General features: G+C 44.2%; 1 protein-coding gene across 2 annotated transcripts in view; it reads left to right on the top strand.

Moving 5' to 3' along the window:
• Positions 1-21279, top strand: part of PRDM4 (PR/SET domain 4) — a 28274-nt gene extending 6995 nt beyond the window's left edge. Inside the window, exons 5-11 of one of the 2 annotated variants that reach the window (XM_067559385.1) lie at positions 2232-2381; positions 10329-10447; positions 12088-12173; positions 14819-14946; positions 16196-16510; positions 18036-18234; positions 19419-21279. In XM_067559385.1, the coding sequence (XP_067415486.1) occupies positions 2232-2381; positions 10329-10447; positions 12088-12173; positions 14819-14946; positions 16196-16510; positions 18036-18234; positions 19419-19728 (1307 nt within the window). In that variant the 3' untranslated portion in view covers positions 19729-21279. The remainder of the gene's footprint in view (positions 1-2231; positions 2382-10328; positions 10448-12087; positions 12174-14818; positions 14947-16195; positions 16511-18035; positions 18235-19418) is intronic. The other variant, XM_067559386.1, reaches the window with a different exon arrangement.
• The last annotated feature ends 884 nt before the right edge of the window (positions 21280-22163 follow it).

The following is a 22163-nucleotide window of genomic DNA, read 5'->3' as shown; positions in this document are numbered from 1 at the left end:
TAAAAATCCCCAGATTTTGCATGATTTTATGTGCATCTAGAGAGATTTTTTTTTTTTAATCAGATCCCTCTGACATCAAATGGCTAAAGGACTTGATAAAGCATTAATTGATGGCATTGCTGAGTGCTACTCTTGTATGTCTACACTGCCCAAAGTTTTTAATTCAGGTTAGCTTACCTTTATTAGCTAACTGGGATTGAAACAGTGGTGTAGACACAGCAACTCTGATTTTAACTGTGCTTAACAGCTCGGTCTGGGCTTTAACTTGAGCTGCTAACCCCAGTTAAAAGCAGAGTTGCTCTGTCTACACTGCTATATCAACTCCAGATAGCTAATGCAGGTTAGCGAACCCAAATTAAGAGCACACCTTTTTTTGGCAGTGTAGACATAATTTTATGTTTTATTGTAAAGAATAACCTTCCAGCTGAAATCTTTCATTTTAGCTTTTCATTTTACTCCTGAATAAAATGAGTTTGTGGCCAGATACATGAAAATAAGGAGGGAAGAGATTTTTTCCAGTTACTTCAAGCCTGCTTTCTTACTGTGGCAGATTGGTGTCTCTTCTCAGTACCTCCATTTTACAAAAGGGGAAAACACAAAGCACACATCAAGGCTAATACCTACTCATGCAGCTTGAGGTTAAAATTATTATTTGTAAAATGCTTTGAGATACTCTAGACTTGAGATAAAAGTACTAATGTTCAGATAAAGTCTGGGCAATGAATTTTCTCATCCATTCTACTTTTAGATGTAGATGTCCAATTTAAAAAAAAGAGTAAATGTAGCTATTCTAAGTGTTCTTCTTTGTATCTGTATTCTCATTCTTTTCCACGCTGTCTTTCAGTTGTTGAACTAGCGGCTGTTTCACATTATCAACCCCCCATTACTGCAACTGCTCTAAACATGAGTGTCATCCTTACATATTAATCCATTATAATGTCAGCCCTACACACACATCCATCCAGGAGTGGATGTAGTTGTGATCACATAGTCATTCAATTTGTACTTCATAAAGGGTCACATTATGATACCATTATTTATTTTAGGGGCAGACCCTCAGCTAATATAAACTGTCATAAATTGTCATTGTTTAATTTTTTTATTTAGCATCTTTCCAGTTGAAGAGTTGAGGTATTCTGGAGGGATGAAGATTTTCAGTTCTGTTCATAGTGAAGTAGAGCTGCAAGCGCTTTATGTAACAGTCAGTCATAGTGTTAAAGTGGATGGATATAATTTTCAGTAGTGCTCTATAGAGATTTATGTTTAGTAACAGCTATTGGAAATTACTCCACTGAGTGCTCTTGGGGACAAATTTCCATTCCTTTCACTGGCATTCCATAAATTCAATTTTAGTGATAGACTTCAACACAGTATAAATATATACCAATAAGTCCCTCTACAGGGGTTTCGGTTTCTGCTGGAGTGAAGTTTTGTGCTGCAACATCTTAGACTGGAAGCTTAAAAAAAATCTGAGGTGGTGGTGAAATGGAAGAATCCTGACGACTTAGCCTCCCTCCACTAAAAAATTCTACACACATGAGTAGCCTTCATGTTACTTGTCAGGTTGGCTGAATTTGCAAGTCAGAAAGATAGCTTTTCTAACTGCCAGCAAATCTCCACTTGTGATCTCAAATGAAACTGTTCTTTCTACCACTTGTTAAAGGATGCTGCAATCAGAACTCTGCTCCAGTTTTGTTGATAATGCATAAGGAAGAATAGACTCCTTTTTCTATTATATATTGGATATGTAGGGATAAGGTTAGAAAAACTTGTTAAGGTCAGTAAAGTAGACAGAGGCATAACAAAGCAAATCTGTGTGGAGTAAGAAGGGGCCATTTTTACATATTAGCTCTTCTGGCTAAAACAACATTAATCTTATTCAGGTTAAAATCCAAAAAGTTGACGAGTTACTAGTCAGAAGCAGCCTATGGTCTGATGCTGGTAGGATTTCTCCATTCCAAGCTCTGTCATAGATTTCCTGTATGACTTTGGACAAGGCCCTCAATTTTTCTTGCTGCCATTCACCACCTATAAAAGGGGTATAATAGTACTTACTCCCACCTTTGTCTTGTCTAATTGGATTGTAAGATCTTTGACAGGGACTGTCTCTTACTGTGTGTTTATAGAGGGCTGAGCACAGTGGGGCCCGGATGTCATATTGGCCTTCTAAGTGTTACTCTAATATAAATAATACCTCACTGATTTGTGTTGTCTTTTTTCCCCATCCGTAGGGTGCACACTATGTGACAAGGCTTACCCATCAGACTGCCCAGATCATGGGCCTGTAACCTTTGTTCCTGACACCCCAATAGAGAGCCGAGCCAGACTCTCTCTCCCGAAACAGCTTATTCTCCGACAGTCTATCATGGGAGCTGAAGTTGGTAAGGAAGATCTAGTTATCGTATCTCTCTACTTAGCAGTAAAACAAATCAGTGATATTAACATAATCATGGAATGCAATAGGAAAGGTTCTACACATTAAGAAGTTGACTCCAGTGGTGTTCCCCTCAGGCAGTCACCATGATTACGTATAGTGTGCAAAAGAGTCTTAGTCCATGGCCATGTTTTTGGGCTTTGTCTAGACAAGGGTTTTAAGGTGGCGTACTACATGTGTTAGCTAACACATTGGATAGTCTTGTGTAGACAAGGCAATGTGTATTTTATGATGTGCAAAACTGGTCGAATTGAAGCCTTGGGAGAAGCCTAAGCTATAACTCACTGCTTAGCACATATTAAAGTATATATTGCCTTGTCTGCACTGGATTTTTCAGACGTATTTGCTAATGTGTTCTAACATACTTTTAACACCTAGCCTAGCCAAAAAGTTACTGGGAGGTTTGTTTGTCTCTCTTAAGTAGTAACCATTCAGCAATAAATAGGGCCTGCGGTACTCCTGTCTAGGTAAAATATATTCTGTTTTCAACGCTGGAAATGTTACATAGCCACAGTAAGCAAAGTATACGTGTAAAACATAACTTGAGACTTGCATATTTTATTCAATGAGATATTTAGTCTGTTTTGGAAGAGATTGTTGATGTGTGGAAGAACAAGGAGCCAGCATTTCTGAAAGAAGGTTCCAATTCAGATTGAACCAGATCCTTAGGTGGTGTAAATCCCTGTAGCTGCATTGAAGTCAAAGCCGCTAGACCGACTTACACCGGCTGAAGATCTGACATGTTCTCTCTTGATATGGTCAGTATTGTCAATCCTTACCCTACCTTGAGTCTCCTTTTTTTCTGAGGAAGATTATCAAAGAGATTGCGATGGGCAGCTCTAGCAATAACAAATCCTAAATTTCCTAATGCCAGGCAGTTTGGTTTTAGACCTGGATATGGTATAGAGCAGTGGTTTTTCTTCGAGTGCTTGCTCATGTCAATTCCAAGTAGTGTATACGTGCCACGTGCACAGTTTGCTGGAAAGTTTTCCCTCAGAAGTACCCGCAGGGTCGGCCTTGGCACCCCCTGGAGTCGCACCTCCATGGCACTCTATATAGGGGCCTGCTGACCCTTCGCCTCCTCAGTTCCTTCTTACCGCCCGACGGTTCGGTCATTGGAATGTTGCTGCTCTTGCCTAGAAAGTGCTTCCCTTGTTATCTTTATAGCTTAAGTACTGTAAATAGTTAATTTAGATAGTTGTAGTTTGTTAACATAGTTAAGTATCACTTATCGGGTCATTATCCTCCCTTTCCCTCCAGGGACCGGGTATGCCTGGCTTCTAGTCCTGTGAGTCCTGCTTGAAGCTTATGCCAAGAGATGACCTGCACTTGGCCTGTGCGAGGTGCCTTGGGGAATCTCATTTAAGAGAAAAGTGTAAAATATGCAGGAGCTTCAAGCCTAGGACTCAAAAGGAACGCAGTCAGCCCCCGAAGTTCATTTTAACGGACACTGCCCTTCAACCCGTGGAGCAGAGACCATGTTCATTGGCATCGGTGCGAAGTGCCCCGGCCTCTGTGAAGGAACTGGCGTCAAGAAAAGAAATGGCACTGAAGGAGCTTCGGCACCGACAGGCCTCCCTGGCACTGAAGGGCCCGGCGCGGTTGGGACAATGGCACCGTTCCGATTCCCCAGTGCCTCAGAAGAGAAGCAGGGACAGAGGCTGCTCTCCGACGCCTAAGTCTAAGCCTGGGAAAGCTAGCAAGATGTGACCCATGTTGGGCCTCATCCTTGGTACCATTGACTCTAGGTCAAAGAAGAGCCTCGTTGAGTCTGCTACCGGTGGACTCCCCACGTAGGAAGAGAGAGGAGGAGGATATCCAGCTCCCCTCCACTCCAGAGGCATTCAGAGTAGCCAGGAAACTTATTGAAGAGACTGCTTCTCCACTACCTAGCCACTCTCGGGATTGTGATCCGGTGCCAGAGAGATCTACAGTGCCATCCAGGGGCAAACCGGCCATGATGGCTAGGTCAAGATCCCCCTGGCACCGCTCCCCAGCACCGCCCCTCCATGGTCGCTGAGGAGTGAACAACCTTTATCAGACTCCGAGACTTATGCATCATGGGGGAGTCGGCACCGCAGCAGGCAGCACAGATGGGGGCGACAACCTGTTGCGGTAACATGGTCCCCGCAGTGGCAGATGCCTTCTCAGTGGCCTTTTTGAACTCTGTGGGCGTACCATCAAGCCCAGGGGTCTCTGTCAGTGAGATTCCAATTGCTTGCATCAGGGGCAAGAGAACGACCTTCCCGCTTGGCAGCAAGTGCTCCGCACGGCACCATAGAGAGCTCGGACCCCGGCACCAGGGCCAACAATGTACATGATCCCAGCACCGAGGATGAAGAGCCAGTACTGGGCGATCCGTCAGGAGTGCAGGATCCAGGGGTCAGAGCATCATCCTCATCACTGGACGAGGTGGTGGCAGGAGCCCTGCCTGCCCCAGTTCCGGATGACAGCAGAGCGCACCAGGAGCTGCTCCGTGGGGTTGCGCGGAACATGGGCCTGCAGGCTGAGGAGGTTGTGGACCCTATGGTGGACATATTAACACCTGAAGGTCCTTCTAAGGTTGCACTCCCTCTAATTAAGATCATCAAGGACAACACCTCTGCAAACACCCACCTCTCTAGCCCCAACAGCCAAAAGAATGGAGAGGAAATACTTTCTTCCCTCTAAGGGGCATGAGCACATTTATATGCACCCGTCCCCGGGGTCACTTGTAGTGGCTGCTGTTAATGCGAGGGAATGCCGGGAAGCAGGGTCCCGCTCCAAGGGCAAAGGACACTAAGAAGTTGGACCTCTTCGGGAGGAAAGTATATTCCACCGGAGGACTCCAACTTCGGATAGCTAACCAGCAGGCTATCCTAAGTAGATACGCCTTCAACTCATGGCTGTCTATGGAAAAATTTGCAGACTCTCAGCCTCCTGACACCAAGACAGAGTTTGCGGGACACGTTAAAGAGGGTAAAGCAGTGTTGAAAGCATTACTGCAGGTGGCTCTGGACAGTGCGGATGTGGCCGCAAGAGCAGTGTCATCGGGGGTAGTGATGAGACGGAGCTCTTGGCTCCAAGCTTCGGGTCTCCTGCACGAAGTGCAGGTCACCATCCAGGACCTTCCATTCGAGGGATCAGCCCTTTTTCCTCTCAGACTAATGAAAAGCTGCATAGTCTAAAGGACTTCCAGGCCACTCTAAAATCCTTGGGGCTTCATACGCCAACACTGCAGAGGAGATCATTCAGACCACAACCCATGCCCCGTTCCTACCAGGGCTCGAGTCGCCGAAGGGGTAGAAACAGTAAGAGACGAAGGCCCCAAAATCCCCCTTCTGGCAGGAGCTCTGGTCAACCAAGACAATTCTCAGGGGGTAAACAGAACTTTTTAGGGCACGCCCGAGGATATTGTAACACTCAGTTCCCTCGATCCACCCTTATTATTTTCACACCTCCCTCCCCTTCCCTGTCCCTCTTCAGGGACCCCTCTCACGAGCAACTCCTTCAAAAGGAGGTGCAGGCGCTCTTACAAGTCGGAGTGGTGGAGAAGATACCTCGGGATCTCAGCGGAAAGGGGTTTTACTCCAGGTATTTCCTAATCCCAATCCCAAAAGCCAAGCGGGGCTCCTATCCTCGACCTTCAAAACCTAAACAGATACATGAAGAAGTTGAGATTTCGTATGGTTACTCTGGCCTCAATTATCCATTCTCTGAATCCGGGCGATTGGTGCACTGCTCTCGACTTAAAGGATGCGTATTTCCATGTGGCCATCTTCCCGGGTCACAGGAGGTTCCTTCGCTTTATGGTCTGCTAAATACATTATCAATTCATGGTCTTGCCCTTTGGCCTCTCGGCAGCTCCCCATGTCTTCACCAAATGTATGTTGGTGGTAGTGGCATTTTTGAGGAGGAGGGGAGTACAGGTGTTTCCCTACTTAACGATTGGTTAGTCAAGGGTCAAACCAGGACTTAAGTGGAGTTGGACATAAGGTTCATCAGGGCCACATTTGATAGGCTGGGCCTGATCCTCAATGTCCTAAAGTCAACCTTGATCCCCACCAGATGGATAGAATTTATCAGAACAGTGCTGAATGATCTAGCCAGAGTCTCGCTTCCATGCACTGCGGCACCTCAGAGACCCACACACGATATCCGCACATGACGGCTCAGAACTGCCTGAGATTATTAGGGCATATGGCGGCATGCACATACATGGTATCACATGCAAGGCTGTACCTCAGGCCCCTGCAAAGTTGGGTAGCTACGGTGTACTGCCCAGCTTGTCACAGCATAGACAAAATAGTTTCCCCTCCTCCTTCAGTGCTGGAGTTCCTAACCTGGTGGTGTGACCGGAACAATGCATCACACAGAGCCCAGAGGTAATCTGTTCCTAACAAGAAGCATCACTAAGCAAGGGTCTTCACACCCTTGGAAACTGCAGTGCAATAATGCAATGTATGGGCAGGGGGTCTCCTTTTCGGCACCTCAGCCATCAGTATGCCTTGTGACAGATGTGTCAGCAATGGGTTGGGGAGCCCGCTTGGGAGACTTAAGAATGCAAGGTCTCTGGTCCTGGTCGGAACTCTTAATTCATATCAGTGTGAGGGAGCTGACGGCAGTGCGTCTAGCCTGTCAAGCCTTTCGAGATCATCTGGAAGGCAAGGTGGTATCGGTCCTTGCAGACAATACGACAGAGATGTTATATATAAGCAGACAGGGTGACGCTCACTCCTCTCCCCTGTATTGAGAAGCCTTCAAACTTTGAAGCTTCTGCATTGCTCGATCGATACAGCTGGAGGCATGATACCTACCAAGGGCTCAGAACATGTTGGCAGATAGTCTCAGCAGGTCTTTTCTCACGTATGAATGGTCCATCCATCCAGACATGTTGAACATCATCTTCCAGAGGTGGGAAATTCCCCAGGTAGACTTGTTTGCCATAAGACCCAACAGGAAGTGCCTTCAGTTTTGCTCATTTCAGCGGCACAGTCCTGGTTCGATAGTGGATGCTTTCCTCATTCCATGGACTGGGCAGCTGTTTTACGCTTTCCCACCTATCTCACTCATTCTCAGGGTGCTCATGTCAGAGCCACTATACACTGTGTTCTTTAAGGATAAGATTCAACTCTGTCCCCACTCTGCATTTCTACCAAAGATCAGTTTCATGTAAACCAGGACATATTCCTTCTGGTCTTCTACCTGAAGCTGCATGCCAATGCTCAGGAACGCAGGCTACATTTGCTGGACGTTAGATGAGCATTGGCCTTCTGCATAGAGAGAACTAAGCCGTTTAGGAAAACCATTCAGCTCTTTGTGGCGCTGGCGGAAAGGATGAAGGGTCTTCCAGTTTCTTCTCAGATAATTTCTTCATGGATTACCTTGTGCCTCAGGACCTTGCTATCATAGAATCATAGAATATTAGAGTTGGAAGGGACCTCAGAGGTCATCTAGTCCAACCCCCTGCTCAAAGCAGGACTAACCTCAGCTATATCAACCCATATATGACTTGGTGAAAGTGCCGACTCCTAAGATTACGGTCCATTTGACTAGGGCTCAGGCCTCTTCATCTGGCCCAGATGCCAGTTCAGGACATCTGCAGAGAGGCTACGTGGTCCACCATCCATACTTTTGCCACTCATTATGTGATCACTCAGCAGGCCAGAGATGATGCTGTATTTGGCAGAACTGTGCTACAGTCTGTAGTTCGAGCTCCCACCCTACCTCCTTGGTTTGGCTAGTGAATCACCTACTTGGAATTGATATGAATAAGCACTCAAAGAAAAAGAGGTTACCTACCTATAACTGGTGTTGCTCATGTCCATTCCAAGACCCACCCACTTACCCCTTTGTCGAAGCTGACTGGCAAGAAGGAACTGAGGGTATGTCTAAACTGACAGCGGCAAAGTCACTGCCATCAGATCGATCTTTCTGGATCGATTGAGCGGTCAGTGTAGATCCACTCAATTGATCAGGAAGTCAACGTTAGTAAACCACCCCCTCAAGTGGCGTAGCACTGTGTCAATGAAATTCAATCTGTGGTCCACGGACCACTACCATAGAAGTCTCAGACTGAAAACTGACTGAACAGAATTCAACTATAAATGTTCCATGTGCTCAGCATGGCATTTGACGCAGCGTGAGAAAGGGTGCTAAATTGTGTGCTTCTATGGTCATGACAACATTTCTGGGTTTTGACCTATAGGTGAGGGTTATTCACATACTTTTGATTGATTAAAAAAATGGAATGCCTTTTCTGGGATCTGAAACTTTATTTTCACAGTCATCTTTAGCAGATCCCTTAGACATAGTCTGTGGACTCCCTGGGCCCTGCGGACCAGAGATTGAAGACCACTGGTATAAAGGTTGCAGTAATTGTATTAGAAGATTATCTCCCAGCAGTGGATAAAGATCAATTTTCCAAGCTGATGTTATGATGCTAGACCTACTAGCAGCTTTAATACTGTTGATATGCCTGCAGACCCTAGCTGGTTGATTGATTTGCTTTTGTATTTCCTCAGTCAATTTTTATTTGTAGGAAAGCCACTCTGGGATGTGGGGGAAGGTAGTATTGGATGATTGCTCACATACTTTAAAAATTCTCTTTTACTGAGTTTTATTAAATCATCTTTACTGTGTTTATTAGGTAGTTGAGGAAGTCAGTGAATCAGAATGGCTGTGTTGCCTTCAGTATGTGAATTACACCCAGATTTAGGTCTCATTGTCATCAGTTCCAGACATTGCAGCAAGTAATTTCCCAGTGTCTGGCTGAAATTGGAGCTTGATAAGAGCTAGCTGCCTGGGGTTTTAACTTAGATAAGATAGAGATGATTGCAGTTTGGGGGAAACAACCAGAAGGAACAGTGAAGGTGATATCTGACCACTGTTCATCAGTTAGGGCTGGTCTACACAGAGGTGTGAAAAATCCACTCTCCTGGTGTAGACTGCGAGGTTACCAGAAGAATTTTTCTGTCAACCTAGATACCACGTTGTGGGGAGATGGTGTAGCTATACTGATGGGAGACCCTCTTCTATTGGCATAGGTAGTGTCTACAAAGCAGTGCAACAGCAGCACAGCTGTAGCAGTTTAAATGCCCTCATGTTTGCCGTCTTTGGGTCTTGCTGAATCTCTAACTGCTCCTAGAGGTTCTGATAGTAGAATTGTTTGAGTGCCTTTTTTTCCATCTGCATTTGGCAAGGAGATTGTGATCTTCGCTTTAGCTATGGACCTCGTTATTATAATCCATGTTTTTAGCATCTTAAAATTGCATTATTGCACTGCACTTTCCAAGAGTGTGAAGATCCTTGCTTAGTGATGCTTCTTATTAGAAACAGATTACCTCTGTGCTCTGTGAGCTGCACTAGTTTCCACTTTGTTCCTGGAAGCTATTAAATGTATTGGTTTGGGACTATAAATATAAATGTTTAATAATAATAATATGTGGATGTAGGAGTCTTTCTGCCCATCACAGAAATGCATCTGGTGAGAAATGCAGAAGCTATTTAACAACGCCCAGCAACAATTTTAGAAATTCGTGGGGATTAGGTAGTCAGAATTTGTCAGGATTAGGAGGTACTGAAATTATAATGCTTCTGCAGAAAGTACCATGAAATCTTCAATGGGCATAAATGGTCAGGATCTGTTTTACAGCTTATCTGAAAGTAAATGACTTGCTTTAGAAAACAAAAATAAATACTGTAATTAGAACAAAGTGGCTCCCAGGGGTATACATGATAGTGGTGGTTCTTGTTCCTGCGATAATTGTATCTTATTTGTGAAACACAAGGTTTTATGGTTTGATGCCCAGGTATATCCCTCAGAGCATTATCTCACAAACATCACAGCTTTTAATTGTGCTTTGACTGGCTGTTTAAACAATTGATTGTGCAGTCAGTGCTTTTCTACTGATAGGTGTGTGGACTCGGGAGACCATTCCTGTGAGGACTTGCTTTGGACCTCTGATTGGGCAACAGAGTCACTCTTTGGAAGTAGCAGATTGGACAGACAAGTCAGCCAATCATATTTGGAAGGTCAGCGTATGTCAAATCTCCTAAATCCCATGACAATGTCAAAACTGCCAGTGTAGTGGTTTTAACCATAACTTGAATGCTGTCCCCCCGACCCCAAAATCAGGGCTGTTTTTTGAGGAGGTATATGTATATGATACCTGCTATAACTTTTCTTGACCCACCATGTAGTTTTAGCAATTTTATATTGCTTATTCACCTAGAATTCCTCAGCCCGCCTTCCTAGGACAGTTATACTGATTGCTAATCTCCACAAGCAGTAATATGCAGAGGCCACTCAAAGGAGAAAGAGGTTACTTACCAGCAGTTTTTCTTCAATAGTGTCAAATCTGTGTATTCACTGTCCATCCAGCTTCTCCACTTCTTGAAATTCTCAAGTCAAGAATTCCAAAATTAGGGAAACAGCTGAGTGCCAGATGGGGCCACTCCCACTTTTATATCCTGGGAACCCTCCGTGATGGGGAGGGAGAGTGAATGGCCCCAATGGACACTATTCTAAATTTTTTCTACAGCTCAATGCCAAGAGGCACCAGGGATGTGGGGGAAGGTAGTATTGGATGATTGCTCACATACTTTAAAAATTCTCTTTTACTGAGTTTTATTAAATCATCCTTACTGTGTTTATTAGGTAGTTGAGGAAGTCAGTGAAGCAGAATGGTTGTGTTGCCTTCAGTATGTGAATTACACCCAGATTTAGGTCTCATTGTCATCAGTTCCAGACATTGCAGCAAGTAATTTCCCAGTGTCTGGCTGAAATAGTTAATTCAAACCAGTAAATCATTTTAACCTTCACCCTGGTGCACACACATATAGTCTCATTTACCATCCTGCAGTCTTTTTCTCACTTTAATGTTATTAGATGTGATGAAAAATTAATTGTATTCATTCATTAATGTCTAATCAGATAAACCTCTGTCAACTACGTTTACTGGCTAGCATTTAAAAATGTATTTAAAAATACACCAGTTAACATTTGAGCTGTGTGGAATAAATAGCTGGAGAAAGCTACGAGATACCACTGTTTCTGAAGCTTGGCCTGTTAGAAAAGCAGATGAAAATATTTATGTCAAAAGCCTAAATGGGAGGGAGGGAGAGAAAATTATTCAAATAAATGAGCAGACTAGTGATTGCAGTCTTATGTCAGTGTCTAGCTTGGTTCCCAGGGCAAAAGGGGTCAGAATTGTGTGTGTGTGGGGGGGGGGGGGGGGGAGGGAGGGATGGATTTGTGCTGCTGTGGTGACTCCCATTAGGGATATGAGGTCCCAATGGCATGTAGCTCTTTTCTCTCTACACCAACGGGTGTGCGATTGTTGCAAGGCCTGTTAGTTGGAGGGATCAAGGGACTTCTGTGAAAGGAACAGTATTACCCTCTGAGGTTGAAGATAAGCATGGAGAAGAAATGATATTAAACTCCTGTAGTTTTGATGCCCCTATATTTTTCTGGCTTGGTTCACATGAGGGCAGCTTGGGCAAACCACGGTGAAGTCAGATGGTAGTTGTATGGGAGTGTGGAAGGTGTCTTGCTGGAAAGAGCTCCTTGCTCAGTCTGGGTAAGCATTTCCTCTCCTAAAGAAAGTGATGAACTTTGACCAAAGTCATTGTTTCATGTTATCCTAACACTGTGTATTTTTTTTTTCTGTCAGATGTACCACAATAGCGTCCTGGAGTTCTACATCATTACAACTGATGAAAACGAGTGTAACTGGATGATGTTTGTACGCAGAGCCCGGTGAGACCTATGTTTACCCAGGTTGAGGAGACTTGGACCCCATGGTGGTGGTCTTTAAAATTAAAAAAAAAAAATTATTTGTATTTCCATATGCCTAGGAGCCCCAATCATGGTCCAGGATCCCACTGTGCTAGGCACTTTACAAACAGAACAAAAAGACAATCCCTCCCCCAAAGAGCTTACGATCTACAATAAGACAAGAGACAACAGCTGGATACAGACAGATGGGGGGGATGTGTACAATGAGACATCGTCATCTAAGTAGACAAGACACTGGGTGGATGGACCACAAATAGAGTGAACAATGTGTTGGTGGCAAATGTCATGTTGGTTCCATTATTTGTTTATTTGGATGGGGTTATTTACAAGGGGATCAGCTAAATGGAAGGTAAAGGGAAGGTGAGTGGTGCTGGGCAGTGGAGGAGGGGCAGGTGTGGAGTGAAGCTGAGGTGAAAAGACTGAGGGAGGGGAAGGGTTGGAGCAAACAGCCAATCCCCCTGACTGCATGTGACTCTGAAGTCTACCCATGGCCTAGGGAAATTTTGAAGAGTGAATGTGCAGCCCACTAAAGGAGTTGTCCTACTTGATAATTAAAGAGTGGTGCTGAGTGAGCCCTTGAGCCATTTCTAGGAAGCTGGGATTGTTGCTAGGAAAAAAATCAGTAAAGCTGCAAGCAAGAGGCTGGGGAGGGTATTATGGAGGGCACTAACTATATGGTAAAGCATCACTCCAAACGTGTGAATTGAATCTAGCCATTTGCCCTTTTAAGTCTTATGCCAGCTGATTCTTTTGTGAATATAGTGGTCTATTGTCTCGCTCTTCCTTGCACCTTTTTAACTATATCTGTTAAGATGGTATTTGCTTGCTTTTTTGCTTTATACCTTATTGGTAAGATGTTCCCACATACTGCAATGTGGGCCAAGCCTATCCTTTGGTTCTGGGGTTCACTGCCTTTCTCCTAATCCCTACTGACACTGAGCTGTGCCTTTCTATCTGTCTGGGAGGCTGTGAGGAGAACTATGCAAACTGGTGCTAATATTGCACCATGAATGGGTCAGTAGGAAATACAGAAGAACCTCAAAGATATGAACACCAGAGTTACGAACTATCCGGTCAACCGAACACCATGGGGAACCAGAAGTAAGCAATCAGGCAGCAGCAGAGGGGAGGGGGAAAAAAAAAAAAAAAGCAAATACTGTACTGTGCCTGTATTGAATCTTAAAAGTCGGCACAGCTGGGTTTCCTGACCCCAACTCCACTTGCCATGTGAGGGGAGTCACTTACAAGTAGGAGGTGAAGATGCTGAGGTTCACAGGTACTGCTGTGAGCTCTTGCTGCCAGCCCAAGGCATCCCGAGCAGAAGCAGCCTGAGGTCTGCACTGTGTATTGTAAGCCATGGGCACTGTTCCACCCCACCTTACCCCACCCCCACCAGGACACTGTTTTCACACCCCCAGTTAGGAGGGAGGCACGTCTGCAAGCTCAGAGTGAGCTGTGGCATTCCCAGTTGCTAAGGGGGAAGCTGCCAGCACTAGGATGGGAGCTGCTGCTGTAGCCAAAGCCTGGCCTGGAGCAGGAACCAGAGTCTGAGCTGCTACCTGCACTCTGCAATCTGGAGATTTAAAGGGCCACAGCCTGTGTACTGATGTGGCCCAAGCTTTGCCTGTGGCAGTCCTGGATCCTGCCAGCACCTCTGGGAGTGCAAGGGGCAGTAGAGGGAGGGGTACTGGCAAAAGGCTGCCTCTGGAACATGGCAGGCAGTGTACAGAGCAGGGTGAGCCCCGGGGAGAGGCGGAGGAGGGCTTGTAGCGCCAGGGATGCCCAGTTCAGCCCAAAGGCAAGAAACAGGAATAGGGCAGGGAGCTGCTTGCAAACCAGTGCTGCCAGGTGCCGCCTTTGCAGAGATCTCTCCCAGCCTCAGCTGGAAGACACTGACTGCAGGGTACTGTACCATAATGTCTTGTTCAGAGTTACAAACATTTCAGAATTACGAACAATTTTCGTTCCCCAGGTGTTCATCTCTTTGAGGTTCTATTGTATATTAGATTTTCCCTATTACTCCACGAGACAAATCAATCTCTGTAATTCATTTCATCAGGCTTGGTCAAGAAGCTGCTCCTGGTCTTGAGTCTTCTAGCAAAGTAGTGCCAGGCTGCATGGTCTATTGTTGACCTACAAGATGGGTTTTTTTAAGACACTAAGACTTTGGCAAGGGCTTTAAATGGAGCTAATTCTGTTTTAAAGACTCATTTTGTATTTCTCTTTCCTTGTTTTTTTTATTAGGGGCATTAGCATGAAAAAGGATCTTAGTTCTTTTAAGAGGTCATCTGCTCGTTTCTAACAGTCTGCTGTCTGGGATGTCAGTTAAATCCACAGCAACCAATTGTGATGTCACAAATGCTTGGTGACTTTATAGGGGAATAAGCAATAGGAATAAATGAGCTTCATGTCATCATCTCTAGTAAGAAAGAATGAGGGAATTGAGAGAATGACAGTTGAACAGAACTGTTTCCAAAATGAAAATTCCCCACAAGATTCTAATAGTTCTTTAAGGTGTTCCATTGTCCTTTAGTACTGATAGCTTTGCTTTTTGTTCGCAAGCTGACAATTCCGAAACATTTTTAAACTCTCCTTTGCTGGTGTAGGAATCGGGAAGAGCAGAATCTGGTAGCTTATCCCCATGATGGAAAAATTTACTTCTGCACCTCACGGGACATTCCTCCTGAGCAAGAGCTTTTCTTTTATTACAGTCGTGATTATGCTCGACAGATTGGTAAGAAGACAGGCACACATTTGCTTTTATAGACAAAGTCAAACTTGAATTGCCTTTGAGATGTCTCCTCTGGGTACTGAGTGTTGGGATTTTTTTTTTTTTTTGTCAGTATTTGGTAGTGAGTGGCATTGTACTCCTATAAATTCCAGTTCACTGTGTGTAAACAACACATAAGTTCTTCACTATTGCTGTAGCAGCCCCTTAATTTCTCTCCGATCAGAATGAAAAGATTTCAGATTCCAATGGGACAGAGTTGTTTTTCTATCATCCATCACTTGGGAGTGGCAATAATAGGATGTGTAAGATTGTACAGATTTCTCCAGTGGTGGTAACAGATTTTGGTATAATGCTCTTCATAGTTTAAATTTCCACATAACAAATAACGATGAATTTAGCATTTGCAGGAGGATCAAGGCACTGAGCCTGCAGTTACTCAGCCAAACTATTGTACAGTACCAAATGCAGTGCAAGGTTCTCATTCATCTGCATAGTCGAGAGCTACATAGATGCCAACACTGATTAACAAGAAGGGAACTCTGGGTCCACCTTTAGTTTTCAACCAGGAGGATCTATGCACAAAGGAGGAGAGAGAATTTAAAACAACTGTTGCTTGTTTAACAGTTGGAGGATGCTGCTGCTGCCTGTAGGATATGATCGACCAAATTCTAAAGTCCTTACCCAGGTGTATTTAATGTTTACGGAAGCAAAACTCCCATTGAAGTTAAGAAATGAGTAAGATATATCAGAACTTGGCTCAATGTTACTACTACTATTAATATTTGCACTTATATAATGCCTTTCACTCAAAGATCCCAAACATTTTACAAAGCTGAATAAGTATCCATATTAGTATCATTGTTTTACAGATGGGGACACTGAGGCACAGAAACTTGTCCAAGGTAGCATGGTGAATGCCTCAATCAGTGAAAAAAGTCTGATTTCCCAGACTTTTGTCTGTTGAGCTTATTACTTCACTTGAAATGTGGTTATCCATATGAATAAATTTAGTGAGTGTTCCCAAGGTTCTTGGGTAGAACAGGTATCGTAATTCACTGTAGTCTGTTGATACCCTTTGAAGCATGCATAAGACTCAATTTAACAAGTTGCAGAAAAACCACAGCACTTGATTATATGTAATATCAGAGAAATTGGGGAAGGTATGCAGCCATTTTATAAAGTGGGACAGTAAATGTTTTGAACGTGTGACGGAGTAGTGTGTCTAATCAAAAGAAATGCTTTTGCATTATAGGTGTCCCTGAACACCCAGATGTGCATGTCTGCCACTGTGGAAAGGAATGCACTTCCTACCCAGAGTTCAAGGCCCATCTGAGCAGCCACATCCATAACCACCTCCCAAGCCAGGGGCACAGCAGCAGCCATGGGCCAGGCCACACTAAGGAAAGAAAGTGGAAGTGCTCCATGTGCCCCCAAGCTTTCATTTCTCCTTCCAAACTTCATGTCCATTTCATGGGACACATGGGCATGAAGCCACACAAGTGCGATTTCTGTAGCAAAGCTTTCAGCGATCCCAGCAACCTCCGCACTCACCTCAAGATACACACAGGTAAGGTAGATGGACTGTGTCAGACTTTAAGATGCCATTTCACAAAAGAGTGCTTGATGAATTGAAGTAAACTTACTGCTGGCACAAGGTGCCAGATTATCAGCCCTGGAGCCTGAACTTCTTTGTTCATTCACAAAATAGGCCCAGCAGTGCATACTTACCCCAGCTTCTGCCTCCATGGGTCTCAGCCTTGACCTAGGAGGACTCAGTCTCTCTCCAGATACTTACAAGGCTTCTGGCACCACAGAATGCCTGCCTAGCTGGAGACTAACTCTAGGATGAGAGAGTGGCAGTCTCCAGGTCCATTCAGTTCTTGGCTGCTAACACGAGAGCCAGTTATGGAGGTTTCATGATGTGGACACCTATCCACTAGGAACTGGACTAAGACCAATTCATTTCTACATAAACTGCTGAACACTTGTCAGGTGGGAACCGCAACAGTAATCCAACTGTGCCAGCTTTAAACCAGTGACTAAGGAGTTACTTGCACTGAGGTACATAACCAAGTCTTTCTTTATCTAGCCTCTTCATTCTTCAGAGGTTAAATCTAAATAAGCTGTCAGCCTGTGGATGGCACCAGTTAGATAATGATTGAGGTTTGTGGCATCAGTCCTAAATCCTAGGATAAATTATACTGCTGTGCACAATAGGACTATAGGAGCCTCAAAGTAGGCTTGTTTACTAAATCAATTTTTTTAAGGCAGGAAATTGAAAGGTAAATATCTTTGGGGACTGCCTTAGTTAAATGGGTGCCTGGAGGTGGTGGTAATTCCTAGCTCCTATATAGCACTTTTCATCAGTCTATCTCAAAGTGCTTTAGAGGTAAGTATCATTATCCCCATTTTACAATGGGAAACTGAGGCACAGAGCAGTGAGGTGACCTAAGAATATAATGGCCATACTGGGTCAGACCAGTATTTCATCTAGCCCAATATCCTGTCTCCTGACAGTGACCAATGCAGCATGCTGTGAACAGAACAGGGATCAAATAATCCATCCCCTGCTGTCCAGTCCCAGCATGTGGCAGTCAGCTGCATTGGCTAGGAGCTATTGGTGAACTTGCCCAAGGTCATTCAGAAGGCCAGTGGCCGAACCAGGAATAGGGCCTAAGCAGTGTTTAGTGTCCCAATTCTTAACTTTGAAATATCAGTCTTAAGTCTTAACAGTGCTCTTACAGTTAGAGTACTTTCCATTCAGATGGATCCCAAAGTGTTTAATTCTAATGAATGATTTGTGCAGTCAAATATTTTACTTAGCTACCTTCAATTGCAAAGGCCTTTTGGCTGAACACAGCATCCGGGGGGCCCTGCCTCTTTATAAAGCTCTCAGCTCTGGAGTGATTGAATTGCACTCAGGTGCCAAATTTTGATTTCTTGCATAGCCCGCCCAGACTCTTGTTTTAATAGGTCATTGTGCTGAGTTTGAAACAGAGCTGCTGGAGCAGGTGAACTCTTAATCTGTGAAAAGATCCTCTTCCTTCAGGAAAAGATTATAGTGAATGATGGGTTGTTTTTTTTTGAGACAGTGTGGTCACTCTGTGTGCACGCAATTCTAGGTCAGAAGAATTATCGCTGTGCCCTCTGTGACAAGTCGTTCACCCAAAAGGCTCACCTTGAATCGCACATGGTCATCCACACTGGGGAGAAGAACCTGAAGTGCGATTACTGTGACAAGCTGTTCATGCGAAGGCAGGACCTCAAGCAGCATGTACTCACCCACACACAGTAAGTGATTTTAGGAAAGGGGCTAATCAAGAGGGAGTCTAGAGCAGGCCTATGGAGTAAATAACAGATCTGGACCACATTACAGAGGGTACTCTTTGTGAACACCCCTGGGAGTCTGGATTCTAGAGCAAATGGATATCACCCTGTAAATTATGGGGAAGTGCACCTTGATCAGCTCTAGGAGGGCTGTGTTACCGGCCATTTGTTGAGGATGGACTATTCTGATAGGAAAGCTACCATTGAACTTTTCAAAGCTTCTGCAAAATTTGCTTTTCTTACTGTAGAGAAAACCCAAAATCATCTCGCTTGCATTGTGTAACAGTATTCTCAACACTGAATTTTGGGAAGAAAGGTAGTAATCCATTGATTTTTGTCCCTAATTCTCTGCTGAAAATTCTCCAAGTTCCAATGTGACCATGCAGAATCAGAAATCATGCCCCCAGCCTCTTGCTAGCATTCTAACATACCAACTCCTCCTTCCAGTCTCTTTGCCCAACCAGTCCCAATTTCTACCCATGGGATCCTCATCCAATCTCAGTCTTCCCCCTATCCTTCTTGCCCCCTCTGCATTTGTAAGGCTGATTATTTGACAGCACAGGACAAGCAGTCTCCCAACTCTCAGTTGTGGTATCCAGGGCATAGAAGCTGGCCATGAGCACCAATTAGAGGGAAAGTCCTGCTCAGCTCCCAATACCCCTGGGATGGAGCAGTGAAGACAGAATCTTTAGACAAAACTCCTAACAGGTATCTAGTGAACAGAGATTTTTAAAAGAACTAATTTGTCCAAATGTGGACAATTTTTCCTAGGAATAACAAGGCAGGTCCCCGCTACCCGGATGACCATCCTGCCAAATTTCAAGTTCCTGCTCCAGAGTGTGGAGTTTTGATTAGCCAAACTGTTCTAGTCAATGAATTCTACCCTAGAAGTGCTTTATCCTGATTTATAATCAGGCTATAACTGGTTGTTGGCCCTCGTGGCAAAAGCCATCTACACTGAGGATATGGAGCCTTTGTACACACACAGTGGCTTGTAAATCTGTGCAGATGTGTCTCACCCCATCTGTGAAATCATTTACAAACCATTTTCTTTAAAACAGGAAGCATATTGTAACAGTGATTAAAAATCCTCCACAAAAACCTGTCAATGTATAGTTGCTTTGCATAACTTTTTTAATCCCTTGCAGAGAAAGGCAGATCAAGTGTCCCAGGTGTGACAAGCTGTTCCTCAGAACAAATCACCTGAAGAAACATCTCAACTCCCATGAAGGAAAGAGGGACTACGTGTGTGAAAAATGCTCCAAGGCTTATCTAACCAAATACCACCTCACTCGCCACCTAAAAATCTGCAAAGGCCCCACATCCAGTCTTTCAGCCCAGGAAGAGGAGGAAGAGGATTCGGAGGAGGAAGAATTAATAGAGTCAGTGAGGACTGAAGACTGTAGGATTAACAGTGGCATATATTCAACAGATGACTCGCTCTCTGGACATAAGTGATGAAAGAGCGAGGAAAACTTCAGATGTAAAATTGGGGAGGAAAAGTCACTCCCTTTTCCCTAGGCATCATGTTTTTATCAATGAAACATTCTATCCCTATTTAATAGGTCCTATGGCCAAAACTCTGCATGAGAATGGATGATGCACTTATCAGAAACTTTTCCTTGTCAACAGATAATCTGATCCAAGACGATCATAAAGATACACTGTGCACAGACTGGCTCTTGTTTTTCATATATTTTGCTCAAACATTGGCAGGATAAGAAAATCACCTTGCTCTATTCTTTAGATTAAAAGTATCATGAAACAAATGTGCTTTGGTTACCATAGGAACCTAAGAGCCAACAGTCTTCAACTGCCAAACCCCTGAAAGTATGTTTGGGATTTAAAAGGAAAGGAAAAAAAAAAAAAAAAGGATCATGTCACTTAGTGTATTTTGACACTAATTCAAAGGGATTGGTTTTGTGTTCTCTCTCTGAGGCACAGTTGGCACAAAGCATAGTAGAGAATTCTAAAGCTCAGCTTTCCTTCTAGAAGTACAAATTAAATGCTTTGGTTAATAAATAAAGCCAATGAAATCAATGTGGACAAAGCAATTATCTGACCACAAAAATTATATAGGAGACTAATGTTTGGCTTTTGGATAATACTGCCTCTTAATTTTCAGTTCAGTAGGAGAATGTAATGTAGTGATCCCCATTAATTCTACATGTTCTCAGTTTTGATGAGGTGACTGGCTTTCAGCATGAACCAGAGGCTTGCAGTTGTCCAGACAGTGTTTACAGTATATATTGCTTATGCTGTAAACCGTAGCCACCTGGGGTGGTGGTGGTGATAGGAGGGTTTGCTGCTAATGTATTTATGGAATGAAAATATATTTCATTCAAACCTGTTTTCCTTTTGGAAAAATTAAAATGTGGCTCTTTTCTAACATGTGCTTTCTTGTAATTATGAGTTTTTGAATTTATGCTTTTCCTGCTCATGATGGAAAAATGCAGACCCTCAGGGTGTGTCTTAACATTTCCCATACGCCTAACCCAATTCTGCCTTTGCAGGTCTTGATGGAGTACTGCCTCATGCACAAATGTTCTTTTTTTAAAAGGGCCTTTGAAAGTCTGTCAACCAGTTTTCCATTGTATATAAATTTAGAGCTGAGAGGAGCATAGTGAGGTGCTCTCTGCAAGTAATTAAAAAAATGAGAGGAAGAGTGTTTAAGACTAACCCAGCTGTAATGCTTCCTCAGGGAAAGAACAGGTTGACGATCTATAATGATGGCATAATTGTCAGAAATCCCACAGTTGAGGAATAGTGGGACTTGCACTGTGAATAGGGAGTTGGGATTTTGCTGATGTGGCTCCAGCCCAAACACTGCATTTTCATCTTTGATGCAGGCAAGGGCTGGGACTTGACTTAAAATCAAAGAGATGGGGTGCAGAATGACTGGCTATATGCATTCCAATGGTGATACACAGCCCAGTGACTGGGAGCATGTGAAATGAATTGGAGTAAGGTGGGTGCAGAAGGAGCATGAGGATGGAATTAGTGCATGAATGCATGTGGGGGGCAGGAGCAAGACAAATAGGCAACATAGCAGCACATTTGTAGTAAATTAGCATCAACGAGATTTTTGTTTGCAAAAGCTGGCAAATTGAAGGGTCAGCACCACAAAGGGAGTTAATTAGGTGTCTCAGGCACCACTCTAATCCACACAACCCCCCTTCACCTTCTATCTATACTCATGTGGCACTTACATGTTCCCTGTCTTTTCCACCTAAGCCACAGCATGGTTATGAAACCAGGGGAAGGCAGGCCTTCCTCTCTATCACAATTATGGGGCCTGAGGAGGGTTGTGTGCGCTGAGCAGGCCTGGCTCCACCCAAAATGGTCCGGGTGGGTAATGAAGGACCCTCTCTTATGACTTTTAGCCCAGGAATTAGGGTACACATTCAGGATATGGGAGGTCACCCCTGCCTGCTGAGAGAGGCTGTGAGCAGGAATCTGCCACCTCACTGCCGAATGCCTTAGCCACTAGAGAGTCCCTTCCTCTCTACCCCCATTAATATTTAATTACTGAATTAAGACGTTCTATCGTCAAGTGATTGCTTATATGTATTCCAATATAGGTGTGCGTGCGCCCCATGCACAGATTGCCAGAACTTTTTTCCCTCGCAAGCCCTGCAGGGGGAGCTTAGGCACCCCCTGGAGTGCTGCGCTCATGTCGCGGTATAAAGGGCGCTGCTGGCCCTGGGGGTCCCCAGTTCCTTCTTTCTGCCTGTGACGGTTGCTGGAACTACTGCCTCTTGCTGTCTGCAAGTAGCATTCGTACCCTAGCTGTTGTTGACTCTTCTTTGAAGTTCTAGTGTTAAATAGTTTAGTTTAGAGTATGTACCCCTAAAGGGGTTTTTCCAGAGCCAGGCCTGGCTCTACAGGCTTTA

Source organism: Emydura macquarii, unplaced genomic scaffold (assembly GCF_026122565.2).
Source record: "Emydura macquarii macquarii isolate MOO-44397 ecotype Brisbane River unplaced genomic scaffold, CSIRO-AGI_Emac_v2 contig_2205, whole genome shotgun sequence".
NCBI classification, from domain to species: domain Eukaryota; kingdom Metazoa; phylum Chordata; order Testudines; family Chelidae; genus Emydura; species Emydura macquarii.
Note: the sequence above shows the minus strand (reverse complement) of the source record. Positions and strands in the feature narration are given on the sequence as shown.